Source organism: Podospora pseudopauciseta, chromosome 1 (genome assembly GCF_035222475.1).
Source record: "Podospora pseudopauciseta strain CBS 411.78 chromosome 1, whole genome shotgun sequence".
Taxonomy (NCBI): domain Eukaryota; kingdom Fungi; phylum Ascomycota; class Sordariomycetes; order Sordariales; family Podosporaceae; genus Podospora; species Podospora pseudopauciseta.
Genome location: NC_085892.1, coordinates 5672122 through 5688624, shown reverse-complemented (window position 1 = coordinate 5688624; position 16503 = coordinate 5672122). Strand labels below are relative to the sequence as shown.

At 54.7% G+C, this 16503-nt stretch overlaps 7 protein-coding genes across 7 annotated transcripts; 2 read left to right on the top strand and 5 right to left on the bottom strand.

Moving 5' to 3' along the window:
* Positions 1-326: 326 nt before the first annotated feature.
* On the bottom strand, positions 327-2213 carry QC763_115700 (uncharacterized protein). The gene is made up of 2 exons (XM_062908145.1): positions 1486-2213; positions 327-1423 (listed from the first exon to the last, which is right to left on the bottom strand). The coding sequence occupies exons 1-2, from the start codon at positions 1819-1821 to the stop codon at positions 686-688; spliced, it is 1074 nt and encodes a 357-aa protein (XP_062771188.1). The 5' UTR covers positions 1822-2213; the 3' UTR covers positions 327-685.
* A 326-nt stretch (positions 2214-2539) lies between these two features.
* On the top strand, positions 2540-4186 carry cys2 (Serine O-succinyltransferase; the record flags this gene model as incomplete). Its single annotated transcript, XM_062908144.1, has 1 exon — positions 2540-4186. The coding sequence occupies one exon, from the start codon at positions 2540-2542 to the stop codon at positions 4184-4186; it is 1647 nt and encodes a 548-aa protein (XP_062771187.1).
* A 209-nt stretch (positions 4187-4395) lies between these two features.
* On the bottom strand, positions 4396-7626 carry QC763_115670 (uncharacterized protein; the record flags this gene model as incomplete). The annotated part of the gene is given in 3 exon segments (XM_062908143.1): positions 4396-4537; positions 4554-7529; positions 7586-7626. Coding segments are annotated over 3 exon segments (3018 nt in total). The 3' UTR covers positions 4396-4536.
* Positions 7627-9332: 1706 nt separating this feature from the next.
* Positions 9333-11810, bottom strand: QC763_115660 (uncharacterized protein; the record flags this gene model as incomplete). Its single annotated transcript, XM_062908142.1, has 3 exons — positions 10512-11810; positions 10397-10454; positions 9333-10320 (listed from the first exon to the last, which is right to left on the bottom strand). Exons 1-3 carry the CDS (start codon positions 11068-11070, stop codon positions 9333-9335), a joined length of 1605 nt encoding a protein of 534 aa, XP_062771185.1. The 5' UTR covers positions 11071-11810.
* Positions 11619-13163, top strand: YSA1_1 (ADP-ribose diphosphatase). Its single transcript, XM_062908141.1, has 3 exons — positions 11619-12314; positions 12375-12409; positions 12481-13163. The coding sequence occupies exons 1-3, from the start codon at positions 12216-12218 to the stop codon at positions 13016-13018; spliced, it is 672 nt and encodes a 223-aa protein (XP_062771184.1). The 5' UTR covers positions 11619-12215; the 3' UTR covers positions 13019-13163.
* Positions 13164-13467: 304 nt separating this feature from the next.
* On the bottom strand, positions 13468-14335 carry QC763_115640 (uncharacterized protein; the record flags this gene model as incomplete). Its single annotated transcript, XM_062908140.1, has 2 exons — positions 13468-14187; positions 14240-14335. 2 exons carry the CDS (start codon positions 14333-14335, stop codon positions 13468-13470), a joined length of 816 nt encoding a protein of 271 aa, XP_062771183.1.
* Positions 14336-14684: 349 nt separating this feature from the next.
* On the bottom strand, positions 14685-16289 carry QC763_115630 (uncharacterized protein; the record flags this gene model as incomplete). The annotated part of the gene is made up of 2 exons (XM_062908139.1): positions 14685-15837; positions 15903-16289. 2 exons carry the CDS (start codon positions 16287-16289, stop codon positions 15016-15018), a joined length of 1209 nt encoding a protein of 402 aa, XP_062771182.1. The 3' UTR covers positions 14685-15015.
* Positions 16290-16503: the final 214 nt, after the last annotated feature.

The window sequence follows — 16503 nt, the reverse complement described above, 5'->3', positions numbered from 1 at the left end:
TGAAGCCGAATAGATAGGGGAACAAAGGTTGGTCTCCCGTAGTCTGGCCTATGAAAGTGATTGGAGCACCGGTCGATTACTGATGTTTATGCTGATTCGAAGACAATGACAAAAAGATATCTTCAATGAAGAGTGTGGTAATGGCTATCAGGTCTAGAACTCAGCCCGAATCAGCCAGTCGGGACGGGAGATGCCGCTTGACCTCGTGATGGCTTCCACCCATTCCTGCCGGGGCACTTTGGAGAAGTAGTTTCGCGGCCAGCTCTTTGTTCGTATCACGTACATTCATTCCCACGAGATTGGTGAACGAGATCTATCTTGCCTCGTGAACAATAAATAAAACGTACGATTGGCAGCTATCCTACACATATCAGTCGCTTTACCAAGCCACTCGGCCCCTTCTTTGTGGACCGTACCGTAGCGAAACTGGCTAAAGTCCAACGTCAATTCCTGTCATTGTCCCAGCAATTCGCCCCGATAGACAGCCGGTAGGCCCAAGTCTCGGCTGACTTGAAAGCACTTTCATCTGGCTGATTGGACTCTAGGTAGACACTAGGTAGACACGTTTCAGTCAGAACACAGGCCGACGGTATAAAGCAAAAAACAGTAACATCAACTGTTGCTAAAATAGGTATCAATACTCAACCAGTCCAGCCTCCCAAGTCCATCTCTTCCAGCTTCGACTCTACACCGACCAATAAACCTCCACCTTCACCGACGAGATGTTATTAATCCAGCCCCCGAACCTCGTCTTCCCCCAAACAGTCACCACATCCCCAATCCTCATGTTCCTCACAAACTCCCCATTCCCCGTCTGCCCTCCCCTCCCAACATCATGTAGCTTCTTCGCTGCCACCTCGTCCTCAGGATCCACGTCATCATCGTGATTCCACTCCACCACATGCGTGATGTATTCCCTCTCCGTCAACTTGTTGCACTGAATCTTGACGTTCTCCCGTGGAAGCAGCGGATGGTTGAAGTTGAACTCATTACTTTGCGGGTCAACTACCACCTCGGGAATCACGGTAGCCAGATCCTCGAGGTTCATTGACGGTTGCTTATCATCGTCGTTGTCGTCATCATCTCTCACCGGTTTCTGAACTGGGTCTTCATGGGATTCACATGGCTGTGGGGGATCAGGTATCTGGCTTTTACACCACCTTTCCAGCCCGGCTTCGAACCATGTCCAGGAGCCGTTGTAGGTGTTCTGATTGTGGTACTCGCCGCCCCAGCCCTGATCTTTGGATCGTATGGTGAAGACGATGCGGCGGCATGGCTGGGCAAGGAGAGTGACTGGGGATTTGGCTAGTTTTTGGAAGCTCGAGGTGGGATATCCTTCACCAGGGGGCCTGGGATGGATCGTTTTGGTGTAGCTTGTTGTGTCGGTTCTCCAGTCTGGGAAGCCTAGGGGTGGTGTGCGGAGCTGTAACATGTTGTGTTGGTGTAAGCCACAGTATATCGATTTATGTATGCTTGAGAGCTTACCAAGAACTGGTTCTCTCTGCTCTCACCGCTCCATACTTGATTTGGGCGCTCGTCTCCCCATGTGACCTCGGCAGTGACGTGCGGCCAGTACTCGGCGAGCTCAATAATGTTGTCGGCGATCTCTACAGGGATCTGGAGGCCTTTGACCAGCATGGCCTTGACGACAATAACGTCGGTGATGCTGGGTTTGTACACCCCTTCGGCGTCCATCTTGCCTGTGGTAGGGTCCTGTGTAGTCGTCCCGTCGGCTGGAGTTGGTGCAGAGTCTGGACGAGGCCGGATAGGCAGTACAGGAGGAAGTATGCTGGTCAATATATGACTGACCGTGTTCCACATGCTGAACACAAGCTTCAGTTCTGATGGCAGCAGAAGTAGGCAGTAGCAGGGTTGTTGCCTGGTTGGTGATGTTTACGGTACGTGCTCAAGTGGAGTGATGTGTGCTTGACTTGGGCAAGAACTGTTCCTAGATGGCAGGAAGGGAGGGGCTAGGTTCCCGGGGAACGTAAAGACGGGATGCGACGTGTGTTATAGTAGTATTTCTTCAGCTGTTTTTGAGACCTAACCCGCAGCCTGATGGGCAGTGCAACCTAGGGGTAAGACAGGGCTGTTGCTCAGGTGTGCGTAGGTGTTGGAGGGGAGCTCAAAGGAGGAGGAGGCATCTAGAACCTCTGAGCGTTGGGCAACGTCATTGGCGGGACAGCACCTGTGACATCACTCCACCGCCGATAAGATAAGAACGGTGATCTGGGGAGCTATAAGTCAACCCCCAGGGGGTGTGCCAAGGATTACCCCACGAGAACCCCTGGATGCACGTGAAAGCACGTAATGCTGCCCCCATGCAATAATTTGCTGGATTCGATGTCAAGCTTGAACAAAATGGCCATCAAGGGCGCCGGCAACGGCAGCCCACGGCATTGATAATCAAGATCTCCACCATGATTTCAAAGTCGCCGTCCGATCTCGAAGTTGAATTATACCACTTCTCACCCGCCATCGACTGAGCTTCTTTGCTGTGCGCCCAGATCACTCAAGTTCAAATCTATACCACAACGTCATGAAGTCACGAACCAATGTCACATCCAGTCTACGACAAGCTTCGGCCGCCCTCACCCGTGCCGCCGGCAACCCCGCGACACCCCTCTGCCACAATGCGGCGGCACCGGGTATGCGACCCTTGACGGCGGCGGCGCAATCTCACCGGCGTCACCTTCACGTCCAACCCCCCCGCCGCAGCGGCGCCCCCTCTAACCCCGCCATGTCCTTCCCCTGCGTCGACGCCCTCGAGTCCCGCTCCGCAACCCTCCGGCAACAGGCCGCCGCTGCCTCCGCCTCCCAAACCCGTACCGACTCTACCTCCTCCGGTCCCGAGCCCTCCTACACCGTCGGCGCAACCCAAATATTCCACTCCAACAACCCCTTACTCCTCGACCACGGCGGCCGGCTCGTCGAATTCGACATTGCCTATGAGACCTGGGGGGAGATGAACGCCGACCGAACAAACGTCATCCTCCTCCACACGGGCCTATCTGCCTCCTCCCACGCCCATTCCACCGCCGCCAACCCCCAGCCCGGGTGGTGGGAGAAGTTTATCGGTCCCGGACTGGCCCTGGACACCAACAAATACTTTGTCATCTGCACGAACGTCATAGGGGGGTGTTATGGCTCTACCGGACCAAGCAGCATCGACCCCTCAGACGGCAAACGCTACGCGACCCGCTTCCCGCTGCTGACGATAACGGACATGGTGCGCGCGCAGTTCCGTCTGCTGGATCACCTAGGGGTGGAAAAGCTCCATGCCAGTGTCGGGTCCAGCATGGGGGGTATGCAATCCCTCGCCGCCGCTGTCGCGTTCCCGGAGAGAGTCGGCAGGATAGTGAGCATCTCTGCCTGCGCGAGGTCGCACCCGTATAGCATCGCGATGCGGTACGTCCAGCGCAAGGCGATCCTCAACGACCCCAACTGGAACAGGGGGTACTACTACGGCCAAATCCCCCCCCACGTCGGGATGAAGCTCGCGAGGGAGATCGCCACCATCACGTACCGGTCCGGCCCGGAATGGGAGCAGAGGTTTGGGAGGAGGAGGGCGGACAAGGACAAACCGCCTGCGCTGTGCCCGGACTTTTTGGTGGAGACGTATCTGGATCATGCGGGGGAGAAGTTTTGCCTTACGTATGATCCGAACAGTCTGATTTATGTGAGCAAGGCGATGGATTTGTTTGATTTGGGGAGGGAGAACCAGGTTGCGATTCGGGCCAAGAGGGCAGAGAGGGAGAAGGCGTTGAGGGAGGGGGGTGGGCAGGGGGGTTATCAGCAAGACGTGTGCAGTTTGACGTTACCGGATACGCCTTATGAGGAGCAGTCAGAGCACCACGAGGAGTTTGAGAGGGATGGGCTTGGGTTTGGGGGGAGCTCGGTCGGTAGTGGGGGAAGCAATTACTCGGGGCCGGGGCAGAAGCCGCCGGCGGATTTGGTGGCTGGGTTGTCGGTGCTGTGGGATCACCCGGTGCTGGTGATGGGGGTGGCGAGCGATATTTTGTTCCCGGCGTGGCAGCAGAGGGAGATTGCGGAGGCGTTGAGGATGACGGGGAACAGGAACGTGGCGCATTATGAGCTGAGCGAGGAGCAGAGTCTGTTTGGACATGATACTTTTCTGCTGGATGTGAAGAATGTGGGCGGGATGGTGAGGAATTTCTTGGGGTGATGGATGGACGGATATATACAAAGCGGACACAATGAAGTGGTGTGACAAAGTTCAGGATTTTATCCTCTTTCGGCCCTGTGGAAACAGAGCCCATGATATGATGATGATGATGATGATGATGATGATGATGATGATGATGATGATGATGATGATGATGATGATGATGATGATGATGATGATGATGATGATGATGATGATTTCCTCCTCTTTCCTGGTATCCAATGTCTGTTCTTTTTTCCAGATATTCATCACAAAAAGGGGTTGGTTGGTTGATACACAAAAAATATTTACACGAAATATAACCACAGCTAATAAAGAAAAACGAACGAGTGTGTGTGTGTGTGTGTGTGTGTGTGTGTGTGTGTGTCAGATGAACCCCGTCCCAAAACTATCCACCATTCTATGCCCCTGCCCGGTGCCGTGGCTCGTCCCCGGCCTCCTCACCTCCCTGATGCTCGGCCCCCTCGCCACGCCAATCCCCATGAAACTCAACCTGTTCTCGTCCTTCATGCTTTCTGGAAACTGAGAGATCAACTGCGGGGAGGCTTGCAGCCCACCGTGGGGAAAAGGGTTGTACCCCGCCGAGGTGGACGGACGGCCGTCGTTGACGGCGATCATGGGGGGTGCCGAGTATAACGGTGGGGTGAGGGTGCCAAAGGTGGGATCGCGGGAGGAGGCCTCGGGGGAGAAATTGAACTTGAGCTTGAGGGGGGGGGGGACGTTGGGGCGGGTGAATTTGGGAAGGTCGGCATCCTCTGGTGATGATGGTGAGGTGGTGGTGGAAGCGGGGCCGGAGGCGATAGCTACGCCTGGGGCAGCGGCGGATTCGGTGACGGGGGAGCTGACGTGCCAGTGGGAGGAGTCGGGGGTCAAGGGGCCGGTGGTGGTGGTGGTGGTAGTGCCAAAGTCGAACTGGAAGCCGGTGTCGATGAAGGGGATTGGTTTGGGCGGTTCGGCTGGGGAGATGGCGGTGATGGATGCGGTTGTAGGAGGGACGAGGATAGGGAGACTGGGCTTGGGTTTGAGGGGTGTGGCGGAGCGAGAGGGAGGAGAGTTGTTGGCTGTGTGGAAGCTACGGATGCTGTTGTTGTCTGTTGGGCTGGTCAGGGTGGTGGGTGCTGGGGTTGGGACGTGGGCGCGGGGAGAGCTCAGCTGGCTGCTGGCAACACCATATTCCTCAAGACCGGGGCGTCTGGGCCTTTGACCGGCCTTGGGTGCTCGGATGGGACTTCCAGGGGACTGGACTGGGCTTGTGACAGCAGCCGCCACGGAAGGAGGCAGAGGAGAGGGGATCCGCAATGGTACAGGTTGAATAGACAAGATTGGCTCATCGTTGTCGTCCTCATCATGCTCGTCGTCCTTCGCATCGGGCATGTCGTTGCTATAGCAGCTGCTCGCGGTGCTCATTCTGTGGTTGACAGGCGCAGGGGCCAGATTTGTCGGTCTTGGCTTCAAGACATGTTGAGAGAGGATGGTCTTTTCCAGCTCTTCGATCTTCATAGACAAGCTCTGTTCGGCACGGTGAGTCGCATGGAGAGTGTCCCGCTTCGCACTGACATCCCGGATAACAGGCGGAGTGGTAAGCTGGTCCAGAAATTCATCATCAACAGATGATCTCGCAGTTGACGGCGTAGGGGATGTCAGTGTAGAAATAAGGGGCGGGGACTTTCTGGCCTCGCTCACCGGCGTTGGGAGCTCAGGGGCAGCATCGACCTGGGGGCTAGAGACGGCCGCTGCATCGGGTTGTGGACGAGGGGCGAAGGTGGTATTAACCTGAGGGCGAGAAACCGGGCCCCGTCCGGGTCGGGGACCCATTCCAGGAGAAAACTGTTGAGGGCCAGGACCATTGCTCCCAGGCACACGTCTGGGGCTTTCAGATCGGAACTCGTTATTTCCCCTGAACCTTGGGCCAGGGCTTTCAGGGCGACGTTGATGATTTCCCATAAACCGTGGTCCGGGAGACTCTGAACGCCCTCCGCTGCCCATTGGCCTGCGCGCAGGGCTTTCGGATCGGAATTGCCCCGGTGCCATCGGCCTGCGCATGGGACTCTCAGATCGTGGCCCATTGAAGCCGGGACCTCGTGGGCCAGGGCCAGGAGGACCGTTCCTTGGTCCATTGTTGTGCGGTCCAGGCGGACGATACGGACCGGCACTTTGCGGGGGAGAATTGCGCTGTTGTGGACCATGAAGATGAAAGCTCTGCGGTCCGTTTCGAAGACCAGGAGGCGAGTTGCGAGGAGGGTCCCGGGGGGGCTCGTTCGGATTGGGACCCTGAGCAGCCCTCGGGGGGAAACCGCCCCGAGATGCCTCAGTTGGACTGTGAGTTGGACTGTACGGGGGAGTGTTGGTCTGCTGTGACCCTCTAGCTTCATTAGGTCCTCGTGGTCCTTGACGCGGTCCCTGACCGGGGGGCTGGGGAAGAGACTGGGTAGGCGGCCCGGTAGGAGGGGGACCTTGATGAATAGTAGGTGACTGACCTCCGGTTGGACTGATAGGGCTATCCTGGCGTGGACCACCTCGGCTGCTGGGTCTCTGGTCAACATTGCCCCGGAACATTGGCCCAGGCAATGTCGGACTGTTTTGTGGTCTGTCAAAAAAAGACAGCTGATGTTGTCGTTCAACCGGCGATTTAGGCAGCATGGACTCGTTTGACTTTTGCCTCTCCAGCCTCTCCAATTCCAAACGTGCCGTCTCCTTCTTCTTCTCCATCTCTCGCGCCTTTTCCTTGTTTTCTTCCTCTTGCTTCTTCACCGAGGCCATGACAGCATCCACCATATCATCTGCCTCTTCACCAAAGACAGAGCCCGCGTCGGACTTGGTTGGCGTTGGGGGAGGAAGTTCGATGCTGGACTGCGCCAGAGGGTGAATCTTCAATGGTGTCGGTGCTGTCGATGTAGCTCTAGCCCAGTGAACATCCAGCGGATTGACCCAGGCCTTGCTTCTTCCGCTTGGTGTTCCTGGTCTCGAGCCCATCCTTGAAGGAGGTCCGGGTGGGAGGGCCAGACTTGTCGAGGACCCGCCCTGCGCACCGAACCGTCCACCTAAGTTCATGTCGGAGGCAGGAGACTTCAAGTCTGGTCGAAAGCTGGCCTGACTGCCGCTGCGAGAGGCACTTCCCAAGTCGAACATGCTCACCGCGCCAAGGTTGTGTGTCTCGGTATATGGGCCTCTGACGCCGGCTTGGGGCGTTCCAGCCCCAGCGCGGGAAACCGATCGAATGCTGCCCTCATTGAACACACTCTTTGGGTCTGTGTTGACCCCAAAGAACTGTCCTTCTCCCAGCGTATTCTGATCGATCCGTTTCGGCCTCTCAGGCTCCTTCGCCGGGTTGGTTTCCGCCTTCCTGTAGCATCAACGGTTGGCGGGTGTTTCTCCAGTATAGATGTCATAACCACTCACTTTTTCTTGCCTCCAACTCTGAGGCCAAAGAAAGACACCATTTTGGCAGATAGTGATTATTGTTTAGACTAATACATTACTGAGAAGAGAAGAGTCAGGATGACGAAGTTTGGAGGGGGTTGTTCTTCTGGCGGAACCCACACATATAAAACCGAGCAATCCAATGCTACCTCAGTCCGTCTGAGGTGCTACTCGGTCGGAATACGGCAGGGGCTGGAAACGTAACAACGCGTCGCTTGTGTAAAATCGAACTTGTTCAACTGCGAGTCGTCTGGGAAACTCCCGGCATGGAAGCCCGAGCGCTTTTCGAGATCAAAGCCCGGAAAAGGGGCAGCGTGGGGTTTGTCGGGCTGGGCGGTGACAGAAACTTTTGACGGTCCAAAAGAAGTAAATGAACAACGAATGGTGAGATGTGTGTGTGTGTGTAATGAGCGACACGGCAGGTGAAAGCCAGCAAACGAGTGTTGTCGAGAGGGACAGGACCGCCGACAGCAAGAAGACAAGAGGAAAGCAGAGAGAAAGCACCCGAACAGCAAGCTGAAGAGAGAGGAATGGAGAGGGGGAAATGGTCGCATCTTTTTCACATTCAGGGACTGGGGCTACGCGCTGGTGGAGATGATTCGCATGAGATGGCAACGCTAGCAAGAGGGCCCTGGCATGCTGGCGAACCAGGGGCCCCAGCCAGCCGCTTTGGGGAGCCCAGTGCGGAAAGCCGACTTTCTGGGCTTGTTCCATGGTGCAATGGGGGCTGGCTGGCTGTGAGAAACAGGTCCGATAAGTACCTGGGTAATAAGAGACACCCGCTGGTGAGGCTTGTGTGGTTTCCAAAAGGAAGGAGATGTGGTGTGGTCGGCTATCGGACGGGATATGCAGGGGAAGCGATAAGGAGATTGGTCCACGAGAAGCTGGTTTACGGCGTATATGACGTCCTTGCAACATCGTCGATAGCTGTGATGGCTGCATGCAGAGTTAATGCAGGAAAACGTGGACTGGACGCGACCTTACAACAATTTTGAGGTTGTATTGGTAGCGGTTCATCACCCCTCCAGTGCCGTCCTTCCAAGGCGGGAGCAGCGGGTGCAAGACAAAACCGTGGGTGGATTGGCAATCGCAATTATCGGATCGATGATCGACCTGGAGGAGCGTTTCACCTTGTGGTTGTATGTACCCGTACGGAAAGGATGTTTGCTGTGCTCTTCTCGCGAGCACGTTACACATGCCAACTTGTTGAAGAAAAATGGTCGTAGAAAGGGGAAGTCGATAGTTTGCACAAGAGGCTGCCTGTGGGCGGCATATGGTCTGTGCTTGGTATTACCGGCTACCTGCAGTTTGGCAGCTGTGGCTTGCTGAACACACTACGAGCCCCTTGCAGCTGCATCTCCTATCTTCCTCGGCTCCATTGCTGCTTCCATCCTGACTCGGACTGCATATTGGTTTTTTAGCCTCTTCTCGGTGAGAGAAAAAATCTCATTTCTCCTTTGTCAACTATCGATCCAGATGAGGCCATATTTCACCCCTAGTCCATGACTCTGCGCGGGTTCGCAAAACGGCCAATTCCCGACAATCCGGGTCCTCTCAGCTATCGTGGCGTCCTGGGTCTATCCTAGCTAGCTATCGGGGCTATTTTGATGACACCTGGGGTTCGACGTCATCTGCGCTCCTTCTGGAAGCTTTGAATCCCGCTTCAGCTGAGCTGGTCTCCCGGCGAATCGCGATGGAATTTTGGGGAGATCTGATCGCATCGTATCTAAGCTCTCAGATCCACCAACGATGGCCGTCTCGGTAACCGAAAGATCCACAGAATCGCCGTAGAAGTCGCGATGAACATTCCAGCCGTGATGAGTGGGAGACCGACCCAAAGGCCTCCCAATTCGAGTCCAAGGCTGAGGCTCTTAGCCAGAAGAGGGCCAGCTGCCATCATCCCGACGTTCTCCATGAAGCCTACCAAAGTGTTGACGGTACCAACATGGTGCTCCTCCACCAAGCTGTTGAGGAGAGACCGAATCACGGACGTGATCCCTGAGCCAAGCGCAAACCAGATCAGTCCCACAGAGAAAAGCACCCCGTTGGTCGCTCCAGCAATGATCAGACAGCCCGCCACCGCCGTGACACCAGACCATCGGCCCAACCAGATGTCCTTCTCCACTGCCGACATTCCCAGGTGCTGAAGGCAAAACCAGCTGGCAAAAGGCATCAGAACCAGCAGCGTGAACATGCTGAAGGCATTCCGTATCACGAGCTGATATGACGCTCTGCTCCAACTCCAGTGATACCTCTCTGTGGCGTACTGTAGCAAGATCTCGCCCACGAACCGACCAAGAATAACAAAAGTCATAGACAAGATCAACAAACCTACGCTCTTGTTTCCAAGAATGAACTCCCAGACTTCTTCCAACCCAGTCTTTGTCTTGTATAAGAGCTTTTGCAACCCTGACCTCTCGTCGTCCATGTCGTCTTCTGAAGCGGCTGCCACGTTCTTCTTGTCGTGAAGGTGTAGCGTCTCTGGCAAAAAGAGAACGAGCAAGTTCGCACCCCCTATAATGATCAAGGATGCCCATAGTGGAACCCACGGGTCATTCACCATCATGGCGCCCCCCAGCGGACCGGCGAGCATCTGCGAGCCCAAAAACAGGGCGTTTAGCTGCAGGAAAACTGTTGCGCGCCCGTCAACGGGGACAACGTCTGCCACAAAAGTATAAAGCATAGCCACCAGAACGGTGCCGCCACCGCCAATACTGTTGACCGTTCATGTTAGCCCTCATGTTTATTCCAACCTTAGCACAACCTTTTGTCCGACGTCGCCAAACTTACAGCTCAAACACCGACGACCACCAGAACCACCACAGCGGCACCACATCCGAGAAGTAAACTAGCCAGTTAATCAGCACAACCCCCCTCATCTCCCAGGTATCGAGGTTATACTCACAAACCAAATACATAAACGCCACCGACAGCAAACAGCCAAGCAAACTCAACGCCAGCACCGGCCTCCGGCCCCATCTGTCCGACAATATCCCATATGGCACCGCCCCGATAAGACCAGGAATACACTCAAACGTCTGCGCCCACCCTCTCAACATGGCCAGCTCGGACTGCACATCCGGTGACTTGCAAATAGGGTCATCTATCAGCGCCACCCCCCCTGCAAACTGCCGTATTGGATGGTCCGAGGAAAGCGGCAGCCTGGGGTAGTGCTGCCGGCAAATGATAGATTCCATGATGGCGCTGTTAGGGGCGACTGTGATGCCAACACCCAACTCGATCAAAAAGAGTATGACAAACACAAGAATCAGAACGCGGGGCCGGATACGGTTTCGAAGTTGGTCGTTCTTGGAAGTGGTAGCAGTAAGAGCTGGTTGGCCGTGTTGGCTATCATGTTCATGTTGGTTGGGGCGAGGTGATGACGGTCTTGGTGAGCCGGCTAGGAGGGGGGTTTCCTCTGTTGTTGCGATGCTCGCTCTGTCGTCATCGTCGTTGGGTGCCATTTTGGTGGCAGCCGGCGATTGGAATTACTGACGAAGTAGAAAGCGAGAAGTGAGTAGAACCTGAATCAGCCGAGTAAAAATGAAGCCAAGGATGTCAAGAGATCTTGATTGATAAGAAGAAGTCGAAACAAGCTTCGTGACGCGCAGCAAAAACAAGGCACCAAGGTGCAAGGTGAGGCGAGCGGCACGGCGGTCAATATGCCCGCCGCCCCTGTTTCCGTCCGAGACCTACACAAAAAATGACACCGAGAAAGGCAGGTACGGGACACGTTTGATGCCCATCTGAGCATTCACTCAAAACGATATGGATTGATTCGTAGGTAGTTGCGTGGTGATGTTGCAGTTTTTATTTGCGGGAATGCAATGAGAGGTTGCGATAAACGCGGCCTTGTCGCGGCCCTCAGGAACCCTAACCCACATTCCAGCCTTACCGGGACGTTCCGGAGCATTTGAGGAAGGGATGTCTGACTTTTAAGATGTCATAACGTCTAGAGCCTCATGAGTAGCGTAAATTATCAGAATCTTGCCCCTGACGCCCATCAACGTGCACGAGAGCTGTGAGGATGCTAAAGTATGGTGGTCTCAGCTCCACAACAGATCTTGCAACACGAAGCAATCACGATCACTGCAGGGCGGGCATTTCACTCCTCCGGACCAACCATTTCGACATCAAACACGCGTCAGGTCAAACGTCACCAGGCATTCCCGTCATGGGTGACGACAGCAACGATACATGATCAATAAGGTAGCCATCCTCGATAAACGCAAACTACAACCGACTCGTCCTTGCAGCTGTCTGCTGCCGGCGTACCAGCCCCGTAGATCCAATCCAGGGCAATTCCAGCCGTCCATACACACATGACCAGCATCACAGGAACCGCTGTTGGCACGCAAGAAGAAAAGCTTCAGAACAGCCAACACATCACACATTGCCTCCATCGTCATTGGCCAGCGGCACTTACACCGTGGCTGTGGTACAGATACAGCGGGTGGGTCACAGCGGTGACCCCAGCATCCCCTATCGGCTTCAGTGGAGCCCCAGCCGCAGAGGTGCCCCAGATTATCGTTCACCACCTCGACTTACACACCGACATTGTTCCACATTATCACCAGAACAACCTCACAAAACACACTCCCCCCAGAAAATGATAGCAATGTCAGACGAAAGTTATTTTCCTCCAGTGCAGTCCAAAATGGTTCTGGCACCAGAATCCGAAGCAAAAGTAATAGCCACCGAGCCACTTGTAAGCCTCCCATAACAAAAACAAAACATTCAAGACCCATAAACCAACATGTTCATATAGCCGGATAGTGAAGCAGTCTGGACCAAACTCGTCAAGTAAGCCATACAAACGAACGCTCCACGACGTGGTTTCTCCTCTTAACCCCTTTCCACCCTTTTCTCTCTAGGAAAATCTACCTCGATCCCAAAGGCATAACCCGCACCTGGGAATCCGCCGAGCGCCGCACCCGCCCCAAAGCATCCGGCATCGACGGCGTGGGCATCGTCGCCATCCTCGAAAAGCCCACCGGTCCCGAAGTCGTTCTCCAGAAGCAATACCGCCCACCCCTGGACAAGATCGTCATCGAGCTCCCCGCCGGCCTCATCGACGAGGGCGAGACGGCAGAAGAAGCCGCCGTTCGTGAGCTAAAGGAGGAGACTGGTTACGTCTGCGAGGTGATAGATTCCTCGCCCGTCATGTTCAACGACCCCGGCTTTACGAACACCAACCTCAAGATGGTGCACGTCAGTGTCGATATGAGCTTGCCGCAGAATCAAAACCTGGAGCCGGAGCTGGAGGAGAATGAGTTCATCGAGGTGTTTCACGTGAAGCTTGTTGATTTGTGGGAGGAGTGTATACGACTGGAGAAGGAAGGGTACGCGATTGATGCTAGGATAGCGAATTTGGCCGAGGGTATTGAGATTGCAAAGAAGTTCAGGCTGTGAGGGTCATCATGAACCAAGAGATGCGGGAGGTTGAATAGGGATAATAATGTTAATCGAGGGGTCTAAAGCAAGGAGTTCAGTTAGACAAACATCAACACAGATTGGGTATAATAATAGAAAATAAACCACAAGCAAAAAGCTGCCCCAAGAACTGCAAAAGATGGACGTACCAGGGTTCGAACCTGGGACCTTCTCATGAAGCATTACATCATTCGAAACCCTCTCACCTGTTTTGGAGCTTCCAACGGCTTCAAGGCTTTGAACATTATCTGCAACTGAGACGTCGTACCACTTACCTCATCTCTACATCTGCATCTTATAAGCGTGAGTCTCGAACCCGACCTACCAGCAATGTCTCATCACCTGACAACCAGCTGTCAGCACCACCAACAACAGTAACAACAATAACAACAACAACACCACGCCTCACCATCTTCCCATCACCACATCTACACCCTCCCCTCCCTCCTCAACCCCTCCCACAGCGCCACAGCAGCCAACGTCTTCCCGTCCCTCCCGCCCACCCTCCACAAATCGCCCATCTTCACCAACCTCAAAGTAATCTTCTCCCCATGCTCCCTCAACCCCGTCAACTTCCCCTCCCACTCCTTCAACGTATCTCTCGGTACCCGCCTCTCATGCATAAAAATAGGTATAAACTCATCACACGCCCCCGGACTAGGGTACACCCCCCTTCCCAACCCCTCCCCCCCTCCCTCCTCCCCCAACGCCATCTCACTCAGATTCCTCAACTCCCGTTCCTCAATCCTAATCCCCAACTCCTCCTCAATCTCCCTCGCCGCCGTCCCCACAAACTCCCCCTCCTCATCCACCATCCCCGCAGGCAACTCCACAAACTCCAGACTCCCCGCCGCAACCCTCGGCTGTACCGTCAGTAAAACGTACCTCTCCTCCTCATCCTTACCATCATCGGGTATGAGCATCACAAGCATAGCCACCGATGGTCCTCTCAGAAACACCGCGCCGGGGAGCGTCTCGTTTTTATCGTTTTTGACATCGGCTACGAGCTTGAGGAAGCCAACTCTGGGGCCGAATAGGTCGAATGATTGGATTTTGACAGAGCGGAGGGTGTATGGATTGGGGGAGAAGGGGTGGGAGGGGGTGGTGGATTGGGAGGTGAGAGAGGTGGTCAGGGTTGATAGCCAGGACTGTTGATCAAGTTAGTTGATGGATGGAGGATAAAAGGAAGGGGGAACACACGGTAAAGGGACAGAAATTGAGGAGTTGGTCTTCTGTGAGACCGTCGGGGAGGGTGATGGGGATGGACGGGTGGGAGGGGTGGTGGACGGTGGTCATTTTGTGATTTTGGCAGAAGAAGAGGTTGTTTGTTGTTGTTACTGTTGTTGTTGTTGTTGTTGTTGTTGTTGTTGTTGTTGTTGTTGTTGTTGTTGTTGTTGTTGTGACGAACTTGTTTCGTAGAGTTGAGAGCAGCAATGGGTTTGTTTTGTAAAGGGTTGGAAGGATAATGGACATAATAAGTGTTAGGACCGAGAAGAGTAGCAGACGCCAGCTGCTAAGATGCATTTGACCACTCTTGCATTCCTGGTCAAAGTTGGGATGGTATTTAGTCTGGGAAGGAGCTTTTGAGCGAGTGTGACTGTCGGGTTGAGCTGACGTCAAATCCCTGGACAGGGACGAACGACGTGGGGCAATTGCAGGGGCAAGTGTCATAGGATTTGTACCCTAACCCTCTTCATGAAACAATGTCGTCTTGATAAGGGTTTGGAAAGAGCAAGGAATTGATTATATGCTTGTGTATTCTATGCAAATATTCTGGTAATTTGCGGTGGCGCCTCCTGGCCTTGTAGACTGTCGCCTTTGTGTATTTTGGGGGAGAAAACAAGAAAGCAACGCCCAGCCATTAAACTACCAACATCTGTCGAGTTGCTTTTCCCTTCTAGCGTTGCGTATGTCCATCATCCCGAGGAAGTATATATGTATGTAAAGTCGTCCTCGACCCGATCAGCAACACTCCCCTAACCCCCCACCATCTCCAGGTCACCCCCCGGTCTCCTCCTGCTCGGCCTCCTCCCTAGTTCCGGTATAGGAAAACCCGCCTCCCCATCAACACCTTTCTTCCTCTTCGTCAAACTTGCCACCCTCTCGAGTAGCGAGCTTGACCGCACAAGGCCCGTTGCCGTCCCCGGTCGGGAGGACCCAGCTGAATCACTCCCAGGCTCGTGTCTCCTGCCCCTCTCAAACCCAGTGCCCTCATTCGGAACAAAAACATTCATCACCGGATTAGCACGTGGCGGCACTACTTGAACAGCCGGCGTAGCTGGCCGAGTTGAGCCTGAATCCGAGGCAGGCTGTCCATCAGGCATCCTATCCACAGCACCAACAAAAAAGCACCTCTCCCCAGACACCTCCTTGACATAATCCCGCTTTGTCTTCTTCCAATGTTTCGTCTTGGCCGCCCAGGAAGCCATCTTATCGAGCATGATGACTTTGGCGAGGGAGCCACCCAATTTCGCGGGGAATTGCGCAAGAGCTCGCCTGGCTCGTTGACGTGTCGTCAGCGGGGTCACTGCTGGTGGTGATCGAGAAGGCGGAGGAGGAGGAGGAGGTGGTGATGGTTCCACGGCCGGCAAGGGATCAAAGCTCGAAGGCGAACTACTCGGGCTACCGGCGAGGGTCACGGATGAGGTATCAGACGCGCTGTTGCTACTCCGTGCTGTCCTCCATGATACATAATTTTGTCGGTGCTCGAACCGCTTTCCTTCTGCATATGACACCCATTGCCGCTGTAATTCAGAGCGGCGCTCTGATTGGATGCCTGGGATGGCTACATTGTAGGTCTGAGAAACATATGCACGGGGTCAGAAGACTGAGATCATTTTAGCCTGGTGAGGGCTCTCCATACCGGTGGATCTCGCTGCGCTTCGGCGTGATATGACGGAGGGGGGAATAGGACGGTGGGATATTCGGGCTCTGAACTGTCATCCTCGCTATCCTCGTCCATGTAGTCTTCCGAAGCATCATTGGGGGTATTCTCGGTGTATCGTGTATACGCAGGAAGGCCGTCGCCGGCCATCTGCTGCTCCTGAATTTCGCTCGGGGTGTTGATATTAATATGCGGGTGGTATCGATGGTGTCGACGCAGACCGCGTCGTTCACCTGCCACTGTCCCCTGTAGCCTAGTCTCAATGACTGGTACCATCACGGCCGGCAGCTCCTCGACTGGCCCGTCAACTGCCCATGCCTCTCTCTCCCTGTTGGCCAACTGCTCGATCGCGTCATGAGCCAGCATAGCGCAGCGTGCTTGCCACGATCAAGACCCGCCTTTCAGATCGGTCGTCCGCACAGTGAAAAGACAGCAGGATCCGCCTGTCCAGTCGGGGTGCTCTCAACTCACCCTGTCGGAAATGGCGCCCCGACTCGTTTTATCAGCTGTGGGGAGAGAGGCTTGACCCAGTGCCGGCCGTCCAGTACCACAAAACGTAAAACCTCATTAAGTCCAGCCC